Source organism: Pseudopodoces humilis, chromosome 3 (genome assembly GCF_049639895.1).
Source record: "Pseudopodoces humilis isolate 2021_Gansu_Grassland_sample_001 chromosome 3, ASM4963989v1, whole genome shotgun sequence".
Classification (NCBI taxonomy): Eukaryota; Metazoa; Chordata; class Aves; order Passeriformes; family Paridae; genus Pseudopodoces; species Pseudopodoces humilis.
The window spans coordinates 11,360,905-11,378,163 of NC_142202.1; the positions used below are offsets into that span (position 1 = coordinate 11,360,905).

At 52.5% G+C, this 17,259-nt stretch overlaps 1 protein-coding gene across 1 annotated transcript; it reads right to left on the minus strand.

Moving 5' to 3' along the window:
- Positions 1 to 451: 451 nt before the first annotated feature.
- Positions 452 to 17,239, minus strand: PYGB (glycogen phosphorylase B). Its single transcript, XM_005533005.3, has 20 exons — positions 16,959 to 17,239; positions 14,754 to 14,855; positions 12,799 to 12,877; positions 11,876 to 11,979; positions 10,445 to 10,576; positions 8,243 to 8,354; positions 7,772 to 7,854; positions 6,740 to 6,883; positions 6,312 to 6,404; positions 6,054 to 6,200; positions 5,773 to 5,936; positions 5,362 to 5,476; positions 4,661 to 4,762; positions 4,387 to 4,534; positions 3,821 to 3,879; positions 2,985 to 3,126; positions 2,457 to 2,664; positions 1,944 to 2,078; positions 1,768 to 1,834; positions 452 to 1,496 (listed from the first exon to the last, which is right to left on the minus strand). Exons 1-20 carry the CDS (start codon positions 17,199 to 17,201, stop codon positions 1,344 to 1,346), a joined length of 2,532 nt encoding a protein of 843 aa, XP_005533062.1. The 5' UTR covers positions 17,202 to 17,239; the 3' UTR covers positions 452 to 1,343.
- Between the last annotated feature and the right edge of the window lie 20 nt (positions 17,240 to 17,259).

The following is a 17,259-nucleotide window of genomic DNA, read 5'->3' on the forward strand; positions in this document are numbered from 1 at the left end:
GAGCAGGTCAGCTGGGTGTGGGGCAGGGCTGCAGTAGGGTTATGTGTGGGAGGTGAGCTTGCAGCTGGGACTGGGCAAATCTTTGTGGCTGCTGCCAACTCTAGGGGAGTGACTTTCCTGGAGCAGAGGGTCTGTGCCTGTAGTACAGCTGCAGCTGAGGCTCTGCTTCTCCCCTGGGAACGGGGAAGATGGGAATTGCCTGTGTGATTTCTAGTTCAGGAGCCCTGTGTGCCATTTGCAGGGCAAACCCAACACTAACCCCCATCCCAGTGTGTACAGTCAGCCTGTCATGGGTATGTTGCCTCCCCATGGCGGTGCCAACACCATGCCAGCTGCAAGGAACTACAAACCACAAAGCCACAGCTGGGGAAGGACAGCAGTGATTCAGGCATTGTGGCCTGAACTTGTTGCAACCTGAACTCAGAGGCATGGAGTAGTCACAAGTCAAACAGCAGGTGTTCAGATTGTTTTAATGAGGTGGTGTCAAACAGGGCAGTACTGGTGCACTACACAGCACTATGGGTGTTAAACTGTGACCCCAGCACTGGGAGGGACATGTGGAGCAGTATGACTCTGCTACAGAGGAGTGCCAGGGATGTGATCCACTGTTCACCCCTGGAGCAGCACACAGCTATACCTGCAGAGCCAAGAGCCAGCAGGCTCGGCCACCCATCTGGCAGTGGCAGGTACAGCCCTCCCTATGCAGACACGGAGGCTAAAATCCCTGGAGTAGCTTGGTTATTGGGTCTTTAGTTAGGAAAAAGGTGTGGTAGGAGGCTACAATAAGCTCTGTGGCAAGGAAGTGGCTGATCTCAGGCTCTCTTGCTTTGTGGCACAGTGTTTGACATTGGTGCCTGCCCTGGGGCCAGCTGCTTTCACTGCCAGCCCCCCCCTTCTTTAGATGATACTGGGGCAGGGGATGGGCAGGGATTGCCCTCTCCCAGCTTTGGGCCTGGCAGACCCCTGAAGACACACTCTGTGTTGGTTAATCCTACTTGTGGGGCAGGGTCAAGGAGGCCAGGCCCTTGCACACAGCAGGGAGGGGAGGGTTTACTTGGAAAGCCCTTGTTAAGCACGGAGCAAGCCGTGGAAGACTTATCCATGGTCATCTCACTAAAAGCACTATGCAGCACATGCAGGCTAAGTAGGTGCAAACACAAGGTCCTTTCTCTTGTCCCCCAGCTCTTGTTCCTCATTCAGGGCTCCTCCTCAGAGCATCCTTCTACCCCTCTGAGGGAAAGGCCTTGGTTCTGTAGAGCTGAGCCCATCTGACTGGTGGTGAAATGCAGGTGAGGTCTCCTGCAATGGGAGCACATCCCTCCTTCCTTCCCTTGGTGCTTGCATCAGTTTCGGGGGAGGTTGGGTGGGGGGATTGCTGTGGCAGAAGGCTCCACCCCCCAGATCTCACGGGCATACTCTGTGATGGTTCTGTCACTGGAGAACTTGCCCGAGCACGCAATGTTCCTGATGACTTTCCTTGTCCATTCACGAGGATCCTAAGAAGAGGAGAGGCAATGTCAGTACCCAGTTGCTCACTCAGTTCCATCCTGGCTTGCAGCCTTGTAGGGCACTGGCTGGTTTAAAACACCACAGTGTGGGGCTGCTACAGCAGCCAAACCTGCCTCACCGTGCCCCAGGGCACACACATGCTGCAGTATCCATAAGGGCTCCGCTGGAGCACACTCATCCCAGTTACCCACAGCCTTCCCACTGCACTGCCATGGACAAAGATCCCAGCCTTCCCACTCAGCAGTGGGCCTGTCTTACCATGAACAGCTGGTCCACTTGCCCTTGGCACTTAATGTAGGCCTCATAGTCTGCAAACACCTTAAACCTGAAACCCAAAGCAGAATCTGTCTGGGGTTTGCCTTGTGGGCAGGACAGACATCTTCCCATGAGCAGGCAGGGCTCCCCGCTGCACAGGGATGCTTCCCAGGACTCACCTGTCGTGGTACATCAGCATGTTCACAACATCCTTGAAGCAGCCGGGGTCTCGAGGGGAAAAGAAGCCGCTGCTGATCTGGTCGATGGCCTGGCGCAGCTCGGGCAGGCTCTCGTAGTACTCCCGGGCGTTGTACCTGTGCCCAGCACAGAGAGGCTCTAGGCACTGCTGCTCTTCCTGGGGCCCTTGTGTCTGGGGCAGGCAGGGCAGGCAAGGATGTGGTACAGCTCCTGAGTGAGGGTACTTGCTCCCAGGGCTGTGTCCATCAGAGCACCCTGCTCATGGCTCCAACCAGCAGCTGTGTCTGATACACTTTGTGCCATGTCCCACTCACAGCCACTGTGCTGTGGGTGAACTGAATCCTTGCAGCCCAAGGCAAAGACTGCCTCTAGCCCCTTGCTTTTTCTTGCTCCAGAACTGCCCAGAGAGGAAAATGCCCCTCCCAGAGAATGTGGCTCTCCCCACCAGAGCTGAGCTCTGCATCCCCATCTGACAAGCCCTGTTGTGCACCAACCCTTTCCGATCCAGGGCCTCCACGTCCTCCACTCGCATGCCAAATATGAAGAGATTTTCTTCGCCTGCCTCCTCAGCCATCTCCACATTGGCTCCGTCCATGGTACCAATGGTGAGGGCTCCATTCACCATGAACTTCATGTTGCCAGTACCTGAGGCCTCCGTGCCAGCTGTGGAGATCTGCTGGGAGAGATCCGCTGCTGGGATCACTGCCAGGTGCAAGAGAGGTAGGAGTTAATCCTTGGCACATTGCAGCTCCCCACAACCAGGACTGGCATTTGCCAATGGCCCTTCTGACCTTGCCCTCAGCCCAAACAGCACAATTCTGGAGCCAGGCTTAGCTTTGCCATGACCCCATACACCTGATGCCAGACCTGCATGCTGGCTTCCTGCCCTGTGTGAAGCCTTCAGGCTCTTGCTAGGGGACAGGCAGGTGTCCTTCTACAACAGCCTCTCAGGCCAGCCCGTTCCTGGGCTTGGCTAGCACATGCCCAACTTCTGACACATGCTTACAAAAGACCAGACATACCCTTCTCAGCCAAGGATACCCGGTAGTTCTCCAGGAAGATGACCTTGAGCTTGTCCCCCACATAGGGGTCGTTGTTGATGACCTCACCAATGGATGTGATGAGTTTGATGATCATCTTGGCCATGTGGTAGCCAGGGGCTGCCTGAAGAAGAGCAGCCCAGAAATGGGGAAAGCTTTTAAGGAAGGGAGAGCATGAGAGATGCCAGTGTGGGGTCCTCACTGGGAGTCTGAGCCTCACCTCTGCTGTTCACATGGAATCACAGCATGGTTTGGGTTGGAAAGGACCTTTATAAGACATTTAGTCCAACCCCCCTGCAATAAGCAGGCACATCAACTAGACCAGGTTGTTGAGAGCTCCATCCAACCTATCTTGAATGTTTCCAGAGATGGAACACGTATCACCTTGGGGCAACCTGTTCCAGTGGGTCACCACACTGACAGAAAAGAATTCCCACCTTAGATCTAATCTAAATTAACCCTTCTTCAATTTAAAACCCCTATCCCTAGTCCTATCACAACAGATCCTGCTAAAACATTTATCCCCATCTTTCTTAAAAGGCCCACTTCAAGTACTGAAAGACTACAATAAAGTCTCCCCAGACCCTGAACAATCCTAATTCTCCCACCCATAAATTAGGAAAAACACCCTATTGGGAGGAAAGGTCCTGAGCCATGGGGTAATAGTGATGGAGCCTTGCTCAGTCCAGTTAGTCCATGGAGCTGTTTCCTACTGCTGACTAATCTACAGCAGGCCCAGCAAAGCCAAGGAAAGGGGACAGGACCTTCCCCACCCACCCCCTGAGCCACACATGCACCGAGTCTGGAATGCAGATTACCTTTCCTCCGATCATAATGGTCCTGGGCACAAAGGATTTGGATGGATTACATCTGATGCCTGAAAGAGCAGGGATCTTTCTTCAAAATTTTTTCAAATTTGAAAGGTCAAATTTGATCTTAAAAAAAAAAATAAATTATAATCTTCAGAACTGAAGATAAACTGGGCAGAGTTTACTGCCTGGATCAGAGATGGGCTGGGATCTCAACCCATGTCACAAGGACCCATCATCCTTGCAGGACCCTGAAGCCCAATGAGACATGTGGTGGGCAAAAAATGGCCACAGAATCCTTGCAGATTCAGATCCTTGGAGAACTAAAGCCAGAACAATGCAGAGCACCAATGACTTGCCTCCCTTTGGGAATGGGCAGGGGCTCCAAATATACAGTGGGAAATGGGGTCTTAACTTGCACCAGGTCAGTCTTGACACCTGCAGAACAGGTGTGGAGGTTACCTGGGCTGGAGATTTGGGCTGTGAGCTTTTTCCCAGAGCTCTGTATCACCCTCCAGACACTCTGTCTTCCCTCCTGGAGAGAAGTCCTGGCAGTGAGAGGCTGGGGGACTTACGGTTGTAGAGGGTGATGGCATGCAGGCAGTTCAGCAGTTGCCGCTTATACTCATGGATTCGCTTCACCTGGACATCAAACATGGACATAGGGTTGATCTTCACCTTGTACTGCTCCTCCAAGTAGGTTGCAAACTTCAGCTTGTTCTCCTGGCAGAAAAATACAGGCATGAGTTCCCAGGACTTGCATCAGAAGTGAGCATTCGCTGCTGGGATGTTCCTGGCAGCATGGTGCTGTTAGCCCTCTTCCCCTAGGCCACCTCCAGTGCACGTTACCTGCTTGACTTTTGCCACATCCCTGATAAAAGTCTCATTATCAATGAATTCCAGTAGCTTCTTCAGCTGGCTCAGATCTGTGATAAAGCTCTCGCCAATTTTCTAAAACAACAAACCAGGAATGTCATGAGACACTTCACCCAGTCCACAACTGCCCTTCCCCAGCAGAGGTGCCACTGTCCCACCGGGAACTGGAATAGGCAGTGTGGCCCGGAAAAGGGCTACAGTTTCTCATGGTGAGGTTACTTCTCTGTGTCACAAAGAAGCCAAATGGAAACAGGGCACTAGTAAAAATTTGGAGAAGTCCCCCTTTCTCAAGGAGTTTTAGCAGAAAGAGGGAGGGTGTGTGCACATATGCCACGGCCTCTTGCCAGCTGGAGAAACTGATGGGCAGGACATGAAGATACATTTAATTGCAGGATGATATTCAGCCATGGCATGTTGCAGTGTGATGTAAAAACCTGTCCCTAAAGGGCCTGGGAAACAGAAGGGACAGAACTGGGGCTGGGCCTCCACAGGAGCTCTTTGTGCTTATGAAGCTGCACACTTGTGCAGACACCCTGTGGTTGGTTGTCTCTGTGCGCAGTCCCCACGAGGGCAGGGACCAAATGCAGATTTCTGCCTGGGGGCTGACCAGACGACAAGAAGAGGTGACCAAAGGGATCATGCTCAGCCCCTCACCTCACATGCTCACCACTCACCTCAGCAATAATGTCAGCCAGTCCTGGGTTGCACAGCAGAAGCCAGCGCCTCGGCGTGATGCCATTGGTCTTGTTCTGAAACTTTTCTGGCTCCAGCTCATAGAAATCCTTGAACCTGAAACACCAGGGAGCTCTGAGCCACACACCACCACCCAGAGGTACAGCTGGGCCACCCCAGTGTGTGCTCCTGACTCAGGATTGACTCTGTCACTCTCCCTGTAACAGCTGTGAACTCTTTGCTGCCTCTTACCCCCTCCCTCAGCAGCAATGCCGAGAGTTTCACCAGCTCCAAAGGGAGAGAGTCTCCCCAGCAAGGCAACCAAAGCAGACCTGGACACCCAGCTCACCCCTTCCCAGCTGGCAGGCAAAGCCCAGTGGGCAGAGAGGGTGCCTGGCTATGTCCCAACTCACACTGAGTTCTTCACGATGTCGGAGTGGATGCGGGCCACGCCATTGACGGCGTGGGAGCCAATGACGCAGAGATGAGCCATGTTGATCCGCTTGCAGTCTCCCTCCTCGATCACCGACATCCTCCGCAGACGGTCGATGTCCCCTGGGTACAGAGCTGCCACACGCTGCAGGCAGGGAGAGGGACAAGAGTGACACAGCCACAGGACCTAGGAGCACTCCCATCCTAAAGGTGGTCACACCAAGACCCCCAGGGTTCCCACGGCCTGGGACCAGTCCCTTACATCGAGGTGCATTTGGTTAAGGGCATAAATGATCTCCAGGTGGCGTGGCAGCAGCTTCTCAAACATGGAGACTGGCCAGCGCTCCAGGGCTTCAGGCAGCACGGTGTGGTTGGTGTAGGCACAGGTCCTTTTTGTGATCTCCCAGGCCTGCGTTACAAACAGCAGGTTAATGCACATGCACCCAGGCCAGGAGGGAAAAGGGAATTCCACAGGTCCTTCCCCTGCAAGGTTCAGCATGGTCCTCCCAACTCTGCTCACCTTGTCCCAGTCCACTTTCTCCACATCCACCAGGATCCGCATGAGCTCTGGTATGGACAGGGCAGGGTGGGTGTCATTTAGCTGAATAGCCACCTGCAACACAGACTTGCTGGTCTCAGTTCTGGCAGTGACAGGGCTGTGACAGTGCCCTGCACGCTCAGGGGTTGGGGTAAGGGTCAGCCCCAAGGCTCTTCTCATGACTCACAACCCAGAAACAGACAGACCTCTCATCAATGGAGCTATTCAAACTTTTCAAGTTTTGCTCCAAATTACAATTTTTTCCCTGGGAAAATAGGCCTGGAGATCATCTCTTTTACAATCCAAACTGACAGGGTGTTTGTATAAATGCCCCCATTTAGTCCTGAGCATTCTGCTCTCCCTCATGAGAGACAGGTCTGGCTGAAATTTCCCCGGTGCCAGAAACTCACCTTGTCTGGGAAGGTTTCAAAGCACGTTCTCACAGGGTCTCGGCAGCCGAATTTGGAGGACTTGAAGCGGCGGATGATGTCCTGGAGGGTGGCAGCCACCACAAAGTACTCCTGCTTCAGCCGCAGCTCCTTGCCTTCGAAGAACTACGAGTGGGGACACCACATCCATCAGAGCTGCAGCTGCCATCCCCACCTGGCAGCCAAAGCCCTGGAGATGCTCCTCTGCACCCCGAGGGGCTTCCCAACACCCTTCAGACATTTGGCTCCTCACCAGGGCAAATGTGGATGTTTCTCATACGTCTCTGATGTGGACAACAGCTGCAGGGACTCACAAGGGGCTTGGCATCCCAAACAGCTGCTTCCAGAGAGAGCAACAGAGCCTGCCCCATCCATGCTCCTCCTACAGAGCCAGCACAGCTCCCTCCCTTGCAGCAAAATCCTTTTCAGGATTTTTGGACAAACGATTTTGGGCTTTCTGCAATAGCCAGAAGTGCCTCTGGACATACCAGCTGCCTCCTACACACTGTGCTTTGTGCTGGTCTGTTTTAAAACACCAGCAGGTTTGATAGGGTGCGGGGTAAAGTGCAGGATATTTGCTTTTCCAGCACAGATGCCAATCCATGACTAGATATGAGGGCTCTTCCCTTTTGGACCCAGAGCCCAGTGAGTGCTTGGCCTGGGACAGCCCTTGCAGTGAGAAATCCCTTGAATTAGGGATGGAGATGAGTCCCCACCATGTAAACTGGCAACTGCCTTGAAGCTGAAGGAGTAATGTCTTCCCCTCCCTGCAGCATGGAACAGAGCAGCTACATCATATAGGCCACAGTCTTAGCTGCCAATCAGTCAGGAAAGACCCTCTGGAGCCAGCAGAACCACACCTGTTCACTGGGAATTATAGGGACAATCTACTGCATTAAAGCAGAGCAACAAGCATCAGATGGCCATGACTTTCCAGAGTTTGCAAACAAGGAGATACAAGTGCAGGAAGGATAATTCTGAGCAACAGGGAAGAAAAACAAGCAAGTCACTCACGTTATCATTTGGGTAGAGAACTCTGGATATGTTTTCTGCCAGGTTTCTGTCCAACACTGCCTCGATGTAGTCACCCATATTGACTGCAGGGAGAGAAATACACACAGCACTGCAGCAGCTGTAGAGATTCAGTCAGGTCCCTGACACCATACTTTTCTGTCTTCTCTTGCTGAGAGATTTTGTAACAGGAATATTCAGGCTGGTAATAATGGAACAGAATGGGAATGTACATGTATGAAAGGTACTAGAGTGGCAAGAGGAGATGGGTGGGTGTCCTGGTGTATGAGGGCTCTGGAAGCAGTTGGGGAGTAGTGTGATCCATGGATTCGCACACAGTGCTGTGTTTTGGAGACAGCTATGAGATAAATACAAAGCAGGCCAGATGTGAAGTGCTGTGCCAGGTGCCATGCACAAAGGGACAACAGTGTCCCAGCCTGGCCAGAGGAGAGGCAGTGGAAGGACAGCACTTACACTCCTGGAGGTTGAAGTCGTTTGGCGCCTTGGCAGACCAGAGTCTCATGGTGTTCACAGTGTTGTTCTTGTATCCAGGCACTGGGGTGTCGTAAGGCATGGCAAGGACAACCTGGAAAGGACAGTATTCCCCCCTGGTCACAGCACAGCTCAGAGAATGTGGGACAGTGGCTGAAACCTCTGCAGGAAGAATCCAGAGGATAAAGACAAGTCCTGGCCGTGGAAGGACTCTCACCTCACTAAAATACACCTGCTGAGCCTCACCTATTTCCCTGCTGTCATGGGCACTTCCACCACCTACTGGGAAAGCATTCATAGGGAACCAGAGCTGTCTGGAGCTTTACTGACCAACTGGAGTTACAACCCCATCAAACAAATTCAAGAGAGAGTTGCAAGAAACCTGCTGACCCTCCTATACCAACTGGGGTTGCTCTCAGAGCACTGAAAGTACCCTCAGCTGCTCACCATGATTCTGTCTGTGCTGGGGTAGAGCCAGGGCAGCTTGGACTTTTGTGTTTCCATCTGGGATTAACTCCACAGCCTGAATCCTGCCCATTAGCCTTCTGCAACCTGCCAGGACCAAACCCTACAACTGCAGCACCATTTCCAGAGCCATCCACCCAATATTCAGGGTTTGTTGAACCTGCCTGGATAACTCTACTGAGATCTCCAGCACCTGAACTGAACATGAGTGTGAAACTCTTTGTGCAGTTTGCAGATGATGCTTAGGCCTCAGGAGGCTACACACATGGCTAAGTGAGTAACCCTGGAGCTCCCAGCTCACACAGCAGGGAAAACCTGGGCAGATCAGTGTGCTGGTCCTGAGCAGCCCCTTTGTGCTGGCATCAGCAACACCTACCCTCTGGGGAGAATCAGCAAAAGCTCAGGCTTTCCAAGCTGTTGTTAGCAGTTCCGAACATGGAAGCAGGCAGGGAGCCTGCCCAGGGACTGGGGCACACATCACATGAACTCAGCCATGCTATATTTGGAGACTGCATCTTTGGCTTTTTCCAACCTTTCCAACTTGTTCCCTAAGCAGCCCTATCTGAAAACTCACCTCCTTGTAGGAAGCAGTGTTTGGGATCCCTGAAACCCCAGACTATCAGGAGGATCAGAAGAAAGGCATGCTGAAATGCAATGGTACTTGGTGCCCAAATGGATGCCTGCTGCACCTGGGGGCCAGAGACCTCTGGCACAGCTCCTCCAAAATGTTCCCTGTGCTGGGGCTGTGATGTTGAACACTGTAATCTGGCAATGGCCTAGGTCACTGCATGGCCTCTGACAACCAGAAATAAAATGGTTTATTTCTCCTCTGACCAGGCCCGGGTGACTCTGTAACTGAGCTTCAGCTCTTGGAGCTGAAGAGAATGGCTGGGGTCTGTGACTGTGAGCTCCTCGGATTAACTGAGCTGGTCCATCAGGCTGAGAGACCACTGAACATTATGGGAACAAGGTTAGGTCATCTCCCTGTATCACAGAGAAATTGATTGTCCTTCCTTCCTGCACCCTGAGCAGTGCTTACAGAGAGGCTGAAGCATCTTCAATCCTTTTAATAACCCTGTGCCTTTGTTAGCAGCAAGATGGGAATGCACCTATGATGCAGTACCCTGAACAAGCACGAGCTCCTGAAGTACAGCATTACCTCCTCAACTGTGGGAGAGGCTGAAGGAGTGTTTGTGCTCCATGATGCCACAAATCAAGGCCTCCAGGCAGACTGGAAACTGGAATCCATGTCTCCAGCCTTCCCTGGCAGCACTCTGCCCATTGAGCTGCTCTGGGAAAGAGGAACTTGCTCTCATGACAAGAATTAAACACCCACAGGATTGCTCCATGCCTCTGCACAGCAGCAACATCAGAACCACCTGAAAGAGTGGCCATTGCTCACTCACAGGGTGTGAGTGAGCAGTGGCCAGGAACAACGTGGAAGGAGCCTACAATTCTCCTCTAACATAAATCCATGCAAGACTGGGGCTTTGCCCTGGAGATCAATAGATCCCTCTTTCTTCTCAAATCCTGCTGCAACAATTCAACAGAAGATTTTATCTCCTCAAACTCCATAGGCTACGAAGTCACCTTTGTAACTGCAAGGGTAGCAGATGCAGTTTGGCCAGTCTTGGGGAGAAGCAAAGCCTGAAGACCTCAGGCAGCCCAGGGCTCCCTGCCTGGCCTTCTCCAGCCCAGCAGGGAGACAGATGGTGGTACCTGGGTGTCGATCCACTTCACCCCCTCGGAAGTGTGCTCCACACGGCCGTAGAAGTGCACTGGGAGCATGTACTCGGGGCGGGCCTTCTCCCAGGGATTGCCGTAGCGCAGCCAGTCATCCGCCTCCTCCACCTGCAAGAGAACATGGTCTTCAAGGAGTGGCTCATGGCTCCAAGTGAAGGCTGAACAAGGCTCTTTGAAGGGAGATCGATCTGAAAGCAAAGCTCCAGCAAGCTGGCTTTAAAAATGGATATGCAGAGGCCTCTAGAGGATAGCTGGGCTTTCTAAAACTTGGATGACTGCATCCCAACTGGCATAAATAAATCAGCCTCTACAAACCTTTGTTAAGGTTTAAACCATCCAAACTGCACAGACCTCTGCACTTGGTTTGTCTCCAGTCCTTTACATCCAATTTGACTGTGGATTGTGGAATATGTGGGATATGGCACCCAGTGGTGCTGTTCCTGGCCACAAGCAACACCCTGTAAGCCAGGTCTTGTTAACTGCTCTGCCCTCTGCCAGAGAGGGTTTCTCCTCTCAGCTCACAACCGTGGCAATTAGAGCAAAGTGAATCCATCAGAGCCACGCAGGCTAGTGTTATCCAGAAATGCTTTGTGCCTCCATGAATTTCTCTGCTGTGGGGGGGAGGGACTTAAAGGAAGGGGGAGATAATGGGACAAGGAGGGGCAAGGCAGGGGGGAGTGCCACAGCCCAGCATGCCACCACCTCTGTTCTTTATTAAGAAACATGAAGTCAAACGCAGGGGAAAATTTCCCCTCCCTGTTTTCACCATTTATGGGGCCTAGCATTGCAGCTCCTTTGTGGAGAAGCAGGAAAAAACCTTCAAACCTCTCATCGTCCCTGACTTACAGAGTGGTGTTTTAAGGAGAAAAAGATACTTCATACTCTGAAGCAAGGTAAGTCTCCTAATGAAAACCATTTCCAGGCACACAGTAAGGAAAACTGTTAGCTGGGGCAGTTTTTTAGCCTATTTTCACTGAAAAATAGTATGGTCACTAATGCTACAGGAAAATCCCTGTTTAAGTCCTGTCTGCCACTGACCAGGGAAACCACAGGAGCAGCAATCACCCCAGGCACTTTCCTACATTCCATCATGATCAAACACATCCTTTGCCAGACACCTTCCTGAGGTATTTAGGCACATCTCCATCCTTAGTCTGACTGCTTTGCTGACTCACTGCCAAGCTGGATGAGACTTTGGGGCTGTTGCAGCTGCACTGTGGAGATGCAGGCAGGCAGACCTCTGGTCTCAGCCATGCCCTGTGGCTCAACCCTCGCATCATCTTGATGAGTGACAGACTCAAATGCCCAGTTTAGGAGTAGCTCAAGGCACTGCAGTGCCTTTTATGTCCAGGCCTTGCCCATAGCATGAAACAGAGGAAGAAAAAGGGACCTGAGTCTCCCAAGTACCTGCCAGCCATCGACAATCTTCTGGTTGAAGATCCCAAACTCATAGCGGATGCCATAACCATAAGCTGCCAGCCCCAGTGTGGCCATGGAGTCCAGGAAACAGGCTGTAAGGGTCAAGGAAACAGGCTGTAGGAGCAGAGCGTGGGCACTCTGCAAGGAACCTCCCTCCTTGCTTGCTGCACGTGCTACAGCATGCTGTGCATGGAGATGAGGAGCTGCCACAACAGTGCTGCTGGAAATGTTTATTACTCAGAGGAAACCCATGTGCAGAAGGGAGACAAGGAGACAGTCTGCAGCAGGACTCTGTGCAAGTCCTGCTGAGCAACCACAAACCCCCAAAAATTGTTGGTGACAAGGACAGGTCACCAAAACCCCAAATCCAGCTTTGTTGCAACGAGAGCTCTTCTAAACTGGCCTTGGTCTAAGCCTGTCCGCCCAGCGAAGCAGAGCTTCTGACCCTGACCTGCTCCACCACCAGCTACTTAACTATTATTGCTTTCAAAGGAAACCCTTCCAGCCCTCAATCCTGGCATTTCTGGTAAAGATCAGCCCCAGCGTTTACGCTGTGCCGGCGAGCTCTCATCTCCAGCTGTCCCACGGGACAGGCAGACTAAAATAGCAGCCAACAATCTGCCTGTGTGAGAGCTGTTGAGTGCCTCTGAGAAGTGAGAGATTTCACGGGGACGTGAGGAGAAAGGCTCCAGACAGCCTCTTCCAGCCGCAGCCCTGCCTGCTGCACTGAGGAACACACACCTACAGCTCTCACTGGGGAGGGGATGTTTCTGGCCAACCAGGAGCAGGCAGGAGGGTCCCACACTGCTGAAGCTATGGGGCAGATGCCAGTAGTGAGGGTGTGACAGCCACACCACCCTCAGTCCCCATGCACTCTCCATGAGAAGGAAACTTTCCTCCCCCTGTATTACCTGCCAGGCGGCCCAGGCCTCCATTTCCCAGTCCAGCATCTTCTTCAATTTCTTCCAGCTCCTCCAAGTCCAAACCCAGCTATTGGGGAAGAACCACAGCAGAACATGTCACCAAACAAACCCCATGTCCTGAGCTGCTCTCCAAGGAGGACAAACACATCCCAAAACCACCCACACTGAGGGAAGTTAAATCCACAAGGTCTCTGCATCCCTCCCCACAAAGCATCTCACCAGCCCCTAGTCCTTGGGCAGCCCAATTGATTGGAAAACCATTTAGCCCATCACCGGATGTCACTTTCCCATAAAGAAGGTTTCCTTAGAGACTTCAGACAAAACACTCATGCCCTGGCATCCCCTCAGGTCAGGATGCCTTTGACCAAACTTGACACTGGAGACAGTATGGGAGGAATGGTCAAGTCAGTGTGCAAGGAACCCCTGAGTCCTGCCTGGGAAGGGGAGGTCATCCCTCTGCCCATGCCCATCAGGTCCTTGAGGAAGGGCACAGCCAGGCTGGCAGCAGTGACTGCAGCATTCACCATCACTCTCTGTGCTTCCCACATCCTGCCCAGCCTGCCACCAAGCTCCTTGGCTGCAGTCCATGGCTGGAAGTGGTTGCCTGCATCTCTTGAGCCATTAATTCTATGGCCTGGGGGCCCCTGCCAAATGAAGGCTAAGGCTGCCAGCAGCAAGGACTCTCCAAGAGTCCAGAGGTGCAGACTCTCAGGGGGCAGCAGTAGCTCGTCCTGATGCCAGGGGGGAACAGTCAAGCCAATACCACAGCTGCTCCCCAAACTGTTTTCCCAGCACTTCAGTGGTCTGCAGACACAAGGTGGGAAAGCCTCATGCACAGAGTGATGGGGACACAAAAACTGAGACAAATTCTGTCAATGACAAAGCTATGCTGGATACAAGACCTCTGAAGCAACCTGGCCACTGGCCATGATGAGCTCCACATGCTGGAGGCTACAGCAAGGAAAGCCTTGGCATGTCGGGCCAAATCTGCACTTTGAAAGTGTCTTGTAAAGGAACTTGGAGGATGCTCCCTGAAAAAAAAACAGCCTACCCTCTGAGGCACAATACCTCAGAGAGGAAACAGGTGCCTCCCTGGAAATCCCTTCCGATCTCTTGGCAAGGAAAGTGCTTGCCAGGATGTTTCCTGGCAAGTTGTTACAGCAACTGCAGTACCTCGTTTAGAGATACAGTGAAGTGCCCAGCCTCTGCTAGTAATTGTAACATGGATCAATCTGATGGGGCAGAGGGAGAGGAGAGGGGAAGCTGGGAGAAATAAAGCGTTTATGTGAGAAAGCCGAAAACCTCACATTCCGTCAAAAGAGGTCATTGTGCTGTTGCAGAGGTGTCTGTAAATAACCATATAAATAAGTAACAGTGGCCTCACATTAGTGATTGTCTTGGAGATACCCAGCAGTGTTTTTTTTTCCATCATCTGAGGACATTTTATTTCAAGCAAATTATTTCCCCTCCTTTCTCCCTTCCCACCAATTAACTTCTATCTGGCAGTGCTGCTGCTGTGCCTTCTGTACCTCAATGTATGAACTGTAATTTGGTGTTTTGCTGCTCTGGTCCAGTCTCTCCCATTACACTACATCTCCTGTGATAAAACATCACCTCTCCTACTAATGGAAGCCTCTTTGCAGCCTGTGACTCTCATGTCATTTAGGATACTGGGTGTTGTTTTCAGTATACACTTCTGGGTTCTCCCATTCGCTAGAGGAAAATGGTGGTTTGGAAAAAAATGTACTCCAACTCCAAGGAACCACAATGTCCTCCCATTGTCTTCTCTAGGGAATGAAAAACACTAAGAAAGAGCCAAGCTTCATTTTGTATAGTCCAAATAACACAACCTTCCCAGATGAAGCCCTGAGAAATAAAGATACTCAGCCATCTGTGTGGAAAAGTTTAGCCAAAGGGGGACCCTGGTACCCCCAAGACTTTACCTGGTAAATGGCTTCGTCACAAGCATTCTGCAGGCCCAGGTTCACCATGGTGTTCTGCAGAGTGCGACCCATGTAGAACTCCAGGGACAGGTAGTAAATGCGCTGGAGAGGCAAAGCGAGACACTTACACACAGCACAACACTTTGCTTTCACCAAAGCTGCTTAAAATCAATAGCAGACCCAAGCATTTTCCAGAGGAGGGATGTCTTCCCAGACTGGCTTTTGGCGCCTGCTCCTGAACACCACGCACCAGAGCTGTTTGTCAGAAGAATTTCATGCGGGACGCCGGCCAAGTCTCCACCACACATCTCCCCGCCAACAGCCTTCTATAGAAAAATCTCGCTGCCTGTTAAGTGTTTCCCTAATTAACTCAGGGCAAGTATTATCTAGGATGCTGAATGACATATTTATACACTGTCAGGCTCAGCTGAGGTGATGTTTACGCTGGGCTTTTAAAGTTTTCCCATGCCAGGCTGAAGCTGATCCAGTCTCCCAAAAGCCAGAGCAAGCCCCCTGCCCCATGCAGGCCGGCTGGGCTGAGGGCCAGCACCTTCCTGAAAGTAATTTTCCAGCACTCCCATCTGATGGGTCCTGCTGCTCACCCCACACCGAGTTTCACTCCCATTTCACCCTGTTGAACAAGTAAATTGTCCCATGGGTGGCAGGGTTCCTGGCACAACTGTGCAGTGACCTTCCAAGTTTGAGAGGAGCTCTGTCTGTGCCACAAATACTAACGAAAGCCTGTTTGTGGGATGAGGAGCAGGCTGTGCAAACTTTTGCCCTCAATCAGATTCATCACTGTGGGTATTTTTATAAATAAACTGGAATTCTTAACAGAACAATATCCTGACTTCAAATTATGCTATCCTTTGAATCTATTTCCACTGCAGTGTGGATCTTTCTCTGCTAAGCAGCAGGATTACCCACTCTGCCACCTTTGCTGGGAGTCTGAAAGGGTCAGTCTATTCCCTGGGGCTCATCAGAAAGACTGAAATCATCACACACAAATGTTCTGCTCCTTTCAGTCTCCCACAGGGGCACATTTCTAGTGAAAATCTAAGTGCAGAGGACAGGAAGAAGACTCACTCCAGGCCCCTCTGAGCCTTTCTGGGATCTGTGCAATTCCTTCTGTTGGTGCTGCAATACAGATATGGGTACATTTGTGTGAGTTAGGATAAAAGGAGAGTCCCAAGCCCCAGGGTAACTCCCAGTGCACGTGCAGCCATTCTGTTGTGAAAGTGCACTTTGTTTCCTGTGTCAAGGCAATATTCATAATCTTGGGAAAAGAGCTGACTCAGGGAGGTGGCTGCCTGCCTGCACCCTGGGGAAGGTATGTGCCTTTCTCAGTACACACCTGCTCTCTGTGGCTCTCCAGTCAAGCACTGGATTGGGTCTTAATTCAAAAGGATTAAGTCTGAATTACATCTTGCAGCCCCCAACACCTCAAGGATCACTGTCCTGACTTGGCAAGCGGGGAGGAATCCCGGGCTTTGGTGACCTGGGAGAGCATGTCTGGTTTTCACAAGGCAAGAAACTCCTCTCCAGCCTCAAAGCTGAGCTGCCTGCATGTTCTGCAGGAGTGAAGTCAGGACACAACTGTGCTGAGCCATGGAGGTGACGATGCCCGCAGGGGACACCACCGCAGCGGTGTGAGTGCAGGACGTGACTGTGGTGGAGCATGCAGAGGAGCTGGCAGCAGCAAAGACCTGCTCAGAGTGGGACCACAGGGGACATGGCTGTGACAAGGTACAGGGGAACAGTTATCAGAGTGTCTGAGGTGGGGCCATGCTGCAGTCAGGTTCAGTGGAACAGGACTGCAAAGAGTTTGTGGGGACACAGTCAAGGCAAAGTGCACAAGGGACACGGCTGTGGTGATGTCAGTGGGGACACAGGCATGGCAAGATGTGTGTGAGGGACACAGCCACGCCGAGGTGTGTACAAGGGACACGGGCATGGTAATGCCCCTGGGGACACAGCAACAGCGGAGTGCGTGTGAGGGATACAGGTGTCATGATGCCCGCAGGGAAGAAATCACGGTGCGATGCATGAGGGGCACTGCCGTGGCAAGCGGCCCCACAGGCAGGTGAATGCAAGGGACGAGGCCCATGGGTCGCACCCACAGGGACACCTGCCAGGTAGACACGGAGACACCCTTGGTGAAGGCACGGCCGCCCAGCCCCAGCCCCTCGTCCCGCCGGGGCTCACCTTGGGGTCCCGCTCGTAGTAGTGCTGCTGGGTGCGGATCCAGCGGCCCACCAGGTGGTCGCGCACGGTGTGGGCCAGCGCGAAGTAGTAGTCGCGGGGGGTGGCGACATTGCGGTCCTTGACGAGGGTGAAGTGGAGGTGGCGATTGAAGCTCTTGCGCACCTCGGCCACGTCCCCCAGCCCCGCGATGCCCCGCACGCTGATCTGCTTCCGACGGTCCCCATCGCTCAGCGGCGCCGCCATCCCGCCGCCGCCGCCGCCTCCGCCTCAGCCGGGGCAGGGCCGGGGCCGCCGCGCCTGC

Excerpts from the sequence above, each read along its gene's own strand:
- PYGB (XM_005533005.3), bottom strand. The coding sequence starts at position 17,201 with ATGGCGGCGCCGCTGAGCGATGGGGACCGTCGGAAGCAGATCAGCGTG. Across the intron at positions 14,856-16,958 it reads ACTACGAGCGGGACCCCAAG|CGCATTTACTACCTGTCCCT; the intron begins GTGAGCCCCGGC and ends TTGCCTCTCCAG. Across the intron at positions 2,079-2,456 it reads GAGGCCCTGGATCGGAAAGG|GTACAACGCCCGGGAGTACT; the intron begins GTTGGTGCACAA and ends TGCTGGGCACAG.